This window comes from Rattus norvegicus, chromosome 2, assembly GCF_021556685.1.
Source record: "Rattus norvegicus strain SHRSP/BbbUtx chromosome 2, alternate assembly SHRSP_T2T, whole genome shotgun sequence".
NCBI lineage: Eukaryota > Metazoa > Chordata > Mammalia > Rodentia > Muridae > Rattus > Rattus norvegicus.
This window is the reverse complement of record NC_141535.1, coordinates 36,568,602-36,580,903: the sequence shown is the minus strand read 5'-3', so window position 1 is coordinate 36,580,903 and position 12,302 is coordinate 36,568,602. Positions and strand designations below refer to the sequence as shown.

The 12,302-nt window shown below is 42.9% G+C and overlaps 1 protein-coding gene across 7 annotated transcripts in view; it reads left to right on the top strand.

Annotated features, from left to right (window-relative positions):
* Srek1 (splicing regulatory glutamic acid and lysine rich protein 1) overlaps window positions 1-4,503 on the top strand; it is a 35,445-nt gene extending 30,942 nt beyond the window's left edge. For 5 of the 7 annotated variants that reach the window (XR_015668259.1, XR_015668258.1, XM_087631696.1 and 2 more), the window contains one exon: window positions 385-2,490. Coding sequence is in view for 5 of the 7 variants with exons in the window: in XM_087631696.1 (XP_087487822.1) it covers window positions 385-537 (153 nt within the window). In the remaining 2 variants the exon portion in view is untranslated. 7 annotated transcript variants of the gene reach the window in all.
* Window positions 4,504-12,302: the final 7,799 nt, after the last annotated feature.

Genomic DNA, 12,302 nt, shown 5'->3' with positions numbered 1-12,302 from the left:
CCTGAGGGCAGAATTTGGCTGCTTTTCCAGGCGTTTCTAGGGGGAGAGTGACTTGTGTTTGTACCTCACATTCACTTACCTCTTGTAGTGCATTGGGAGGCTGCCTGGCTTTTTTTTTTTTCCTTGTTTTTTTGTTTTGTTTTATTTTCCAAGGCTGATTTTGAAGAGCTAGGATTTCTGTTTACCTGTTGTATTTCGATTTCGTTACCATGAGTTGCTCATCTTTTGTGGGGACTGACACACAAAGGAGGGGGTGATGCGTGTGCTTGCGTCTTTTTTTTTTTTTCTGGAGCTGGGGACCCAGGGCCTTGGGCTTGCTAGGCAAGCGCTCTGCCTCTGAGCTAAACCCCCGAATCATAAATGTGTGCTTGATGGTTTGTGCAGGAGAAGGAACACAGTAAAGAGGCAGATTCAACTGTGAGCACCGATGCGGATGAGAAGGACGCTGCCAGGACTGAGGAGGAAAGTAAAGCACAGCACAATGGGAATTGCCAGCCCCACGAAGAGCGCCTGTGCAGCACGGCCGACGCTGTGTAGGCCGCCCGCTTTGTCTCCTCCACGGCAGGCTCGACCCAGAGCTTTCAGTTCCAAACAAGGTGTAAACGGAGAAGGAACGTTACCCATGTATGGTAGCCAAAGCTTTCCCAGCTTTGAGGTGACATTGCGGACATCTTGTACTGAGCATGGACATCATGAAATACCAGATGCTACCCAAACTGACCATCTTCTGAAGTCTCCATTTCCATGGTGGCGGCCACGCTTGTCATGTGGTGGGTGCATCAGTGTTTGCCAGAAAAGCAGAGATCCAGAGGGAAGTTCTCCACGGAGATGAGCAGTGGAGGCTCTTAAAAATAATGCTAGTTATTCAATTTTGTATTGTTTTACTTTTTTTTAAAAAAAAATTTTCAATATATACAGTTTGATGATGTGCTTGAAATTTGTGCAAATATACATACACTCTTGTAAAGTGCAAAGTATGTAAGACGTTTTAACATTTACTTCACAGGGGTTACAGTGATTGTGGTAAATCCTCACCATTGGGTTTTCTTTTGCTCACTGTTTTGGACATCAGTTTTTCTTTAAAACGGTTTTACAGGTTAACATTGCTTAAGTAAGTGATAAAAACCACTGACAATGCATGCTACTGTTCTTCAGAAGAGCAACTGTGTCGAATACTAACGACGTATTCAGTGTTTAGAATCATCGTCTGCCATAAAAAAAACATTTCTTAACTTCCTTAACATTTCCAAGCTCATGAGTAATACTGCAGCGTGTCTTGTCAGCTGGAGGCGGCAAAGATGCCCTTATCAAAAGGAAGCAGCTTTCAGAGATGGGCGATTGGAGCACAAGCTGAAGCTCTAGTGCCTTCTGCAATGTGTGCTGTACTGTTTTCTAGGGTTTTATATGTGCTAGTCATTCTTAATTCATATGGAATCTAGATGGCTGTATTCTAGTCATATCCATTGAAGTGTGCAAGTGGTGTGTCAGAAGCACTTCTTAATTCAGATAAGAAAAGGAAGCCCTGTTTACAAGATGTGTGGAAGTTCAAACAACAATGTAGTTTGGGGACCACCAGTTTTATACTGTGATGATTAAACAGGAGACCTGCTCTTACATGGCCAGAGGAAACCTATGAGTTGATTTCATTGGATGATAGCCTTAATATTACCTTGCAGTCATTTTCTCCTAATGATGCAGAAATTGTACGTAAAGGAAGGACTAGGAGCATATGGAGAGGTAACTTTGTGTTTAATGATATGCGTGCCTGAGTGTAAGAGACGAGGTCATCCGTCAGTCTGAGGCTCACCTTTTTGCAGAAGGTATGCAAGTAGTAAAACGACATCTGTGTTAATGTTTTCCCCAAAACTATACATTCTAGTTACTGCACTGTTCATCATTGCTCATTTCCAGAACAACAGAATCCTGCTTTTAATTTGCAAAGGTTATTTGAAAATCAAGTGTAATTATTTTAACAGAACCTAATACAATCAAATACTCAGTTGCCTTACCTCATGAAGTTACTTTCCCAGCTTTCAAAAGCCAAGTAGCACTTTAGTTCCTTGGTTTCAACTTGAGTCTTTTTCACATTAATAGTGTGGAATCTGTAATCTGAAGACTAGAAAGGCCCTTTCTGCAAATCATAAAGCCTGGTTCGATTATGAAGCTGCTTAATCATCTTCGGGTGTTCAGAATTAGCGTGTGTGTGTGTGTGTTTGCTTTTTTTTTGTCACTGTGTACATTAAACTTTTGGAAAATGCTTTACTATGTAAAGTATAGATGGCCATTTTAATCACTTAGCCACATACGGTTGGCTGGTAAACAGCTTATTCTGATACAGAAATACTTGGACACCTGTGGAGAGATTGTGAAGGAGTGTCTCACTTCAACCGCTGTCTTATTTATGAAATGTAAGTAGAATAGAGCAAATGTTGGAATCTTTGTTATTTTTTAGTACCATTTCTCTAATAAAGTTGAGTATTTTAGCGGAAAGAGTCTTCAGTTATCTCCGCTCCGGCTTTGTTTGCCATGTGGAGTGTGCCGACAAAGCCTGTGCGGCAAGCCTCTGCAGTGTGTCTGAAACAGCCCTCTCCTTTCCTCTCGGGACGGCTGGCAGATGCTTTCGTGGTGGAAATTCACACTTAATTCCTACTGCTGATTACCTTTCATTCAGATATTTATTTTGCTCAGATAATCATTAATGTAGAAAACGGTTTTTAACTCGGAATGAGCAGGGATACAAGAGAAAGTGAAGTCAGACGCTGTGGCTTTGGCCTGGCAGGTGTGTAGGAGTGAGGCACGTGGGGAGGCAGGCACACCTGGTCTGTTTTGATTCCTTTACTGGTTTTCACCTGAGGTAGATGCTGTCAGGAGAACCGGGGTGAGACCAGAGCTGTCCCCACTGACAGCCGAGTGTGGTCGGTCTCCTCCTCTTTCTAGACAGAGGATGCTCTCTGTCACACTGTGGATAGCTTCTGTGTGCACACTGAGCAGCACAAACCTGGTGGCTTTACAGCTAAGGACCGAAGGGGGTTTAATGAACTCCCAGTGACTGTTGCTGTAGTTGCTGTTTCCATCTTAATCGAGTTAGCTAGGACTAAAGACACTATCCAGCCTGTGAGCTTCTCCATGGTTAGAACTCAGTGTCTAATATGTATTTATCTTTATGTCAGAGACTTAAATTTTGATATACTCAATTACAAATTTTAAGAAAAGTTTATAATCAAGATGGTTTATTTATTTTTTGGTCAAGAAAAAATTAAGATACTAATATTGTCATCTTTTTGTGCTTTCATTTTAAAATTCAGAAAAGATCCAACCTTTTATCTAGACCCGTCTTAACCTATGAAATTATTTAAACTGAAGGGCTGTGAGGCTCATCGTCAGACTTTAACGTATCTTCAGTTTACAGTGCATCACAGATAGAGTAGAATTCAGTTCAGTCAGTTGAGTCAGCAGCTAGAATCAGTGTTTGGGGGATGCATTGGATCACAGGGCGTCTCTGAGCCCTGGAGAAGAGGGCTTGATTGAGTGGGCTATAAACTGAGCCACGACTCTTCACTGTGTGTGCTTCCCAAGTGAAGGTTTCCTCATGTTTATTTGCTAAAAGGCACTTACTTAAGTTATTTTCAAATTCCCGTATTTAATGCTCTTCAAAGGGCTTTATTCCTACTTCTGGAAGCAGAAATCTAATAAAAATATAACAGAATGACCTTGTAAAATAAAACTCATTTCCTCCTTAGTTTGTAGGTCAGCCTTTGAATTCCTTTTGTCTTTCACTTTCTCTTAAATGATTTCACCTGAGGACCGAGTGATAACTCAAAGGCTAAAGCTGCTTACGTACGCCTTGTGGTCCATAATCAGGTTCAGTTTACATTCCAGGCTAAAACATGCGTATAGCTTCTGGAATTGATTTGTTTATATCTTTCTTTCCTTCTTCCTTGCTGCTGAGGATGGAGCCCGGACTTCACACCTGACCGTGCTCTATCACTGCATTGCAGCCCAACTCAGAACACTGTATTTTAAAAGTAGGTTTTTAATCTTGCCTGATATTTAAATTTATGGGCAGCTAACATTTTAGTTTGGAGAATTGCCAGTTTGGGAGAGATGACATTTAAATTCCAGGGTCGAAATGGAGTAGTGGTCTCTCTTCTTGATGATTATTTTTTTTTTTTTGACATTCCTGACTATGAAAGTTCAGATTCATCAAACTCATACCGAGAGAGTTGTAGAATTCTACAAGTAAATGGTACCCAGTAGGCAACACCTTATTGGGGAAGAGCCCAGGGAACTGACTTCCATACAAGATTAAGTATACTAGGTGGCTGTGTAGGTCGATTTTGTAGCTTGATAGAACGGTACTGTAAATCATCAGAAGGAGCGCGAATGCAAGCGTAACGACACTGCCTGGTGTGAGTCTGAGTAACTCTTACGTGGTGTTCGTGAAGAGGAACCGCTATTATGTTGCTATATTTTTAATAAAGTGAAACTCTTGAAATCCTTCCACTGTCGAGTAGTAATTTCACCCTCTGAGACATATTTGCATATTCTAGTTTGTTTCCATAACTGAAATGTGGTTTTCTCCTCCAGGCTTCAGAAGTGGCCACCCAGACAGACTTTTGTGTGTTGGGCAATTCTATCATGGGTGTTAGAGGCTTTCCATCCCAAGCCTTTTGGTGACGCTCTAAGTGGCAGCTGCTGTGAGTCCACTTTGTTCATGACATCAGCCTCCCGGAGACTTCTGTGTAGTGACTGATAGATAATTGCCACCATGTCTGAACATCAAGCGAAATGCTTTCTCTGATTTATTTTTGAGAAGTACAGTTCTCTGTAAGGTCAGTGTGTTGTCTCTTTAGGGAGGCCACTGAAGTCTGATGAAGCAGTTAGCCAAACAAGGTCCTTAAAAACAAATTAACTAAGGCTGGTGAGATAGTTCAGAGGTAAAGGCATGTGCCAAGGAGCCCAGTGACCTGGGTTTGGTCACCAGGACCTATGTGGTAGGAGAGAACTGACTGGCAAAAGTCATTCTCTAATCTTGTGTACTGTGGTGTGCAGGCAAGCAGTTGACTTAGGATTTCGTTTGACCTTGTGACTTGTCTGTCCCATCTGTCATGATTGAGGCCCCTGTCTTAGCTTCCCTCTCAGATAAAGCTAGCCGATTTGATTTTCCAAAGAGTTGTGCTACATATGCTGGGCTGGAGAGGCTGCCTAGGAAGCTGGCTGATAGCCTAGAGAGGCTGCAGTATGCAGCCCTTTCACATGCCTCCATACAGGGATTCCAGGTTGGAGCAGATACTTCTGACAGTAGGTCCGTGTTTAACAATAACAGTATGTCCACTGGAGGTGGTGAGCGGGGTCAGTTACATAGGCAGGCAGGCAGCCATACCCTACCTTCCTTTCCAGAGCTCCAGCCTGCAGCTACTTGATACAAAGAACTCACTGAATATTAGTTATAATACTAGATAGTTTACTGGTGTCATAAGCTGTCCTTCCTACATTTTATGATCATAAGTGTATGCCCTAACTCTTCAATTCACCAACACCACCATCCATTCCAGTTCTCTCTGACACGTTAATTTCTGACTTGACACTACCCTCGTTCACCTTTGCTAACTCTTGCTTCTGGTTTCCTCTGAAGGGTCCTTGTTAACTGTTTTGAGTCTTGTTTAGCCTGGCTGAATTTGAACTCCTGATCTTCTGCCTTAGCTACCTACCCAAGCGTTGTACCATCAGGCCTGACCTAACCCCCTCACCCCCGGTATCTCTACCTGCCCTTTGTTAGGATCATTGTAGATACAAGGCATACATTCCGCCAGCAGAAAGGAAATTACGATACTGGAGGGAAGTCCATTTCTGTAGACACTCGGTCTGACCCTGGCTTACATGCTGCTACTTAATTAACCTTCTTTACAGTGATCTGGCATTCTCAATTTGGTAAAAGGGCCATGCTCATCAAATTGCGGAAGTTAAAGGTGTTCCATCATCTTTAACTTTCTGAGGGAATTTGTATTGTTAGATGTAATTCCCTAGTGAAGCCCGTTTGAGTGGTGAGAGAGCGGTGTGTGTGTGTGTGTGTGTGTGTGTGTGTATGTGTGCGCTATTCAATGTTAAGTAGATTTAGGTTGCTTGTGTTTGTAAATAAGCTGTTATCAGTTCTTACTAAGCTTTCAGAGTTGATTAACTTGTGTGAAATTGTTCATATTTTTTGTAAACATAAGGTCTATTGTAGTGTCTTACCATTTTTAAATGTTCTCAGATGGCTTTCATTTTCTTTTTGTAATTTTGTGTGTTATGGGTTTAGAAGTTTTGTTTTGTTTTTAATCTTTATTTTCTCCTCCTAAACGATTGATCGGAGCCCTTGACTTGAAACTTTTTTTTATACATTTTAATGTTCTGCATCCCCACAGATCCTGATGCGTTTTGTAGTCATTCAATTCAGAATACTTCATAATTCCCCTGGATTTTGTTTTTTTAATTCATGAGTTATTTATAAAAATACGTTATTTAGTGTCTAAATATTTGGAAATTTTCAAAGATCTTTTTCTCCCCCCCTTTTTAAATTTTAATTCCTTGTAGTTAGGAAAATCTGTGATTTTATTCCTTTTAATTATTCTTGTTTAATGGCCCATAGATTCCATTTGGTAAGTGTTCTTGTGCACCTGCTAAAAAGTGTAACTTTTAACTTCTGTTCTTTTATATTCTTGTTAATTTTGTTTGTTTTCTGTCAGTGAGAGGTCTTTAGTTTCATTTTTGTTTGATGTGATTTGAAGTTCTGTTATTTGCCTTGTAAATATTTAGTACTGTTAAATAATTCACATTAACTTGACCCTTATATCACTGACTTTTTATTCCTAGTAATGTTCTTTGCTTTGAAATCTTTCCCTGATACTAACAGTTTAAAAATTTTGTGCGAGGTCCTTTTGTGTTTGCGTTTGCATATTTTTACCACCATTTACTTCAGACTTTTAGCATGTTAATGTTTAAATCATTCATCTATGAGAAGCATATAGTTGGGTCTTAGCCTGGTGATGTTGGCTTCAGCGCACGCTTTAGTTGTAGCACTTGGGAGGCAGGAGGCAAGTAGATCCCTGAGTTCAAGGCCAGCCTAGTCTACAGTGAGTTCTGGAATAGCCAGGGCTATCTCAAAAAACAACAACAAAAATCTTGGCTCTTAATCTCTCTTTCTTGGAGAGTTACATCGTTCTCGTTCTGAGTTTACTAATACTCTGTGGCAGATGAAAATGTGGCTCTTTTTATTGGTGTGCAAACATCAAAGGGATGTGTGCTCAGTAGCTCCAGTGCTAAGCAAAGCACTCTTAGGCAGGAAACACACGTGGTCCGTCATGCACCAGAATGTCTTGGAGTGGCACGTGCTTATAGTTTTTGTTTGTTTTGACTTTTACTGTTTGTTTGCAGTACTAGGGATTGATCATTGAACCCTGTGCATGCTGGGTAAGCATTGTACCACAGAACTACGTCCTGAGCCCATGATTATAGTTTCCTATTTGCTATTAATCTCATCTAATGTATCTTAAAGCTAAAGACTGAGAGCTCAGATGCTGTGTTTGTGCAACTCCAACTCAATTTTCTGTTTCCTTTATCTCTTACAGGCTTAAATGTAAAATGCAGTAACATATAATTTATAAGAATTTTTGTATCTTGTGGATATTCTCGAGGTTCCCCCCAACACCCTAAGTTTCCTCAGGGACTTCCTTTCGAAACTTGGTTTTGAAAGTTTTGTTAGGGATGCCCTGGTCAGCCTTTTCTCTAGGGCTCATTTTATTCCACCATTGGAGTGATAGCTCTTCCAAGCCCCTGGTGTGCAGGGAATTGTCTTTCCTTCCCAACGCCCCTGCTCCCACGAGTACAGTTACCAGCCCTGTTTCACTCTGGGGAGACTGTGATCGCTCAAAGGGTTTTTGTTTGGGACTTGGTTGGGGCTGGGCGTTACAGCAGGTGTGCGTTCATACTGAAGTTCATGTGTACAGGTTGTTGTGTGTGTGGAGCTCAGAGGTTAACCCGAGACTAACTCAGAGAATGAGTGAGAATGGTCTCTCACTGATTCAGCTAGGTGACTGGCCAGAGAGCCCTAGGGATTCCATGGGCACTGGGGCTTCTTGGTCTCAGGGCCTCCCTGATGCTTGTACTGCACACTTACTAACTATGCATTCTCCCCTGTGGGCCTTGGCTAGTGTCTTGGCTGTGTTCAGCTGACAGGGTGGTGGGCCCTGTGGTGGTGTGCAGATCATCAGAGCTGTTCTGTGCGGTTCTTCCTCCACATTCTGTTCTGTAATCTCTGGCCACCTTGACCTTTGTGGTTCCTAGCTTCATCTCTTCTATGCAGACCGCTAGGTTGGGCCTGGGTTACCCTCCCTTGACTTTAGCTGTAACCTTTCTACAGTAATCTAAGGCAGGCAGTGCCCACTTTGTTTCTTGATAACAGGCTCACTGACCTGCAATGCTTGGTGTTCACTTTCTGATTGTCTTCTACCTACCTACCTACCTACCTATACCTATCTACTACCTACCTACCTATCTACTACCTACCTACCTAACACCTACCTACTACCTACCTACCTATACCTATCTCCTACCTACCTACCTACCTACCTACCTATACCTATCTACTACCTACCTACCTATCTGCCATGTCACAATTGTACATATGTTGGACATATATTTTTTTCTATAACAAATATAATGCTAAATCATTCTTGTTACTCTATTTTAACCATAAGTAGAAATCTGCTGTCCTAAGTTTTAGTCTATAGTTTTAGGCTGTATGCTGTGTGTGCATACATGCATATGCTTGTGTATGGTTATATTATGTGTGGTGTGCAACTGTGCTCGTGTATGCCTTTTCAGGAGAATGCACTGTCCAGAGCAAGATGGCAGGTATCTTCCTCTTGCTGTCAGTCTTACTGTCTCCAAGACTAGGTCTCTGGCTGAACCAGAAGCTCACTGCTTCAGCTAAATTAGGGGACCAATGAACTCTCTGGATCTACCCCTCAGATCTGCTCCTCAATGCCGGGGTTGGTTACAGGCACATTCAGCCATTCTGCCTTTTTATGTGGGTAATGAAGATTTGAATTCCTGTCCTCATTGTTCTCTGAGCCAATATGCATGCGTGTGTGCATAGTTTTGTTTTTTTTTTTTTTTCTTTATCAAAGAATTACTGTAAGGGTCCATGATTCACTGAAGAACGGTGCCCTGGACTCTGTGCAAAAGCCAAGAGCATTTTATTCTGCAGAAGTCCAGCATGCTGGGGTCTAACATCTTCCAAGATGAGGGTACCCCAGAGAGCTCACAGGCCTAATTTAAGGCACATTGTGGGAATTCCTGGGAGGGGTAGGTGACCTCTATCTTAATCTGCTAGCTTTATCTCTAGCGACAATCCAGAACAATTGCTTGGGGGAAGAGGGGGACCTGGAAACTGCTGTTCACCCATTATCCTTGCTAGGTGGCGGGGTGGCTTCTGAGGCCTGGACTTGCCCAGGTTTGGAAACAGATTTAGGCCTAGAGCCAGCCTAGCCTGTCTCATTCTACCAATAAAAGGTGGGGGGGGGGGGAGGTATGGAGGTGTATTTGTGATTCCAGCACTCAGGAAGTTAAAGCAGAAGATTGCTGAGATCAAGGCCATCTTATATATAGCAGAAGAGGGCCAGTCAGTGCTTCATGGCACAACCCTGTCTAAAAACCACAGCAACAAAATGGACTGTGCAAACCTATTTCCAGACTCCCTTGGGAAGGATCAGAAGATAGGCTTGGACTTCAGAGGCATCACAGTGAATCCTCCCTAGGTCTTAAGAAAAGACCTAGGATTGATGCCTCAGCCCAGCCTCTAGTAACTCTTGCCTTTGCTTCAAGAAGCTGGATTTATAAGGAGTGGTTTTTGGGGCAGTTCACAAAAACTCACATTCTAAAAGATTCAGGGAATGGGCTCAACCAAAGGTTGATCTCAATGTGGGGAACTTGGATTGCATATGGCTCAGGAGCATACGGAAGTAAGCACTCCATACAGGTATGAAACTGCAGATGTCGCACAGAGATTAAATGGATGATGGAACAAACCGTGGAGCTAACTGCTCAAGCTGAACAGTCTAAACTCCAACTTGTAGGAATATTAGATCCTAACCCTGCCTTAGACCAGTTAGTTCCCAGATAAAACACACACAACTGTTGTATTTATAATAAACTTTAAATAGTACAGAAGCTGGGCAGCTGTCTATACTGTAAGAATCTACTTTCCTATGGATAACCCTGAGTTATTACTATGTTTCATCTGGGCTGTTTCTAACTCCAACTGGCCAGCCCTCAGGACCACTTTCTCTTGACTCCTAACTGGTGGTGGCTTCTCTTTTCTCGTCCTGCACCCACTTCTCCCTCGTCTCTCTTTGACCCCCTAAGCCCGGGAAACCTAAACCACACCTAGTGTCTCTTCCGCTCAGCTATTGGCTGGTGGCATCTTTACCAATCAGAAATAACTTGAGGCAAAGGTGTACAGTGTAGGTATGAACTCTCTGGTCTCTGGGACAACCAGTTCTTGGGGGCCTGCACTTAACCATTACAGTAGATAGGAAAAGGCCAAACAACACCAGCTAGCGTGATGAATAGTTCTATGATAAAGTATTGTCAGTTCCCAGTAGATGTGGTGTGTGTGTGTGTGTGTGTGTGTGTGTGTGTGTGTGTGTGTGTGTGATGTAGTAAGGGGTGTCATTGCACCAGTTCACACAAGTGGAATTCAAAGGCAGATGCTAAATGTCCGTTCTCCATCTTATTCCCTTGAGACAAGGTCTCTCTCTAACAGCCTCAGCTATCTTATTGCCTCCACCTGCCCCACCGGGCTGGTGTGGTAGGGACTCTGTGGTGCTGAGGGTTTGAACTCAGGTCCTCATACTTGTGTACCAATTGCTCCTATTCTCTTAGCTATCTCTCCAGTGCAGTGCACTAGAGTTTTGATATAACTGGTCTGTTTGGTCCGCAGATTCCCTGAATTCATGTGCCTATAAGTTGTTCATCTGGCCTTAAGAATAGCAGTAATGCATTAAGGACAATAAAAATAAGTACGTTTTTTTTTTCTCTGTCTTTCCACAAAAATAAGTATATCCTGTTACAGTCTTCTTGGAGCAAAGGAGGAACCTGGCAACTTCCCACAGTCTGAGGCTGAGGGCAGTATGAGGGGAGCTTCTGCTAGCCCCTCTGGCATCCTGTGCAGTCAGGAAGTGGTACTGCCTTGCAGCGCTGGGATTCTGTGGTGCATATCATCCAATGGAGCTCAGCTTGGAGCACAACTTCACTTGTCTTCTGCATTGTGCAGTGTGCAATGTGCAGACTTGAACTGTGTCATATAACCTAGGATAGCCTCAAATTGGTTATGTATTTATACCTGAGGCTGGCCTTGATGCCTAATTCTGGCATTACAGTCATGCATTACCACACCCTGTAACCAGACTTTTGGTTACTTTATTGGGTTCTTTTTTTCTACCACCCCCTCCACCCTTCCAACCTCCCAACATTAGGTAGGAGAGAAAGAGGGTCAGAAGGGAATGGGGGAAGCACCCGTGACAGGGGGCTGCTTCAGGAATCTTCACTCTGGGTGCACCAGCCTCTAGCTGGCTGGGTTAGCATGCAGAGGTTCTGAGGAGCTAGGAAGTGAGGTAGTGCCTCAAAAAGGAATGAGAACTGAGAGCCTGGTACTGTAGTGAGAATGTTGGTTTCTTTAAAAACCACAGGAATGTTATGAGAATATGTTTTTGTTTTAATCCCAGGTGTGGGATATGGGGCTGCTTCAGGTTGTCCACAGCAGCTGACTATGATTTGTCTCCTGCTCTGGTGGGGGTGTGATTCTGCCAGCCGAAGATAGTTTACGTTTGGAGTTCTGGGAACTCTTCAGAGAATATACATATGCCAGAGCCCCAAAATGTTGCCTGCTGCTTCTCCTGCTGGCTGTTGGCAGCTGGTTATATCTTGATCTTGACTGGACTTGTTCCAAGGAACTTGACACCCAGTCAGCAGGAAGTAGTCTAACCATACCTATGCCCTGCCCCCATTCCCTTCTAACCCTCTTTCTCTCCTACCTAGTGTTGGGAGGTTGGAAGGGTGGAGGGGGTGGTAGAAAAAAAGAACCCAATAAAGTAACCAAAAATCTGGTAACAGGGTATGGTAGTGCATGGCTGTAATCCCAGAATTAGGGATCAAGGCTATCCTAGTCTATATGACACCCTATCTTAAAATTCCTAAGTGAAACAAAAAGGAAACAAACCAAGTATGAGACCAAGACCGAGACCATAAAAATGTACTGCAGA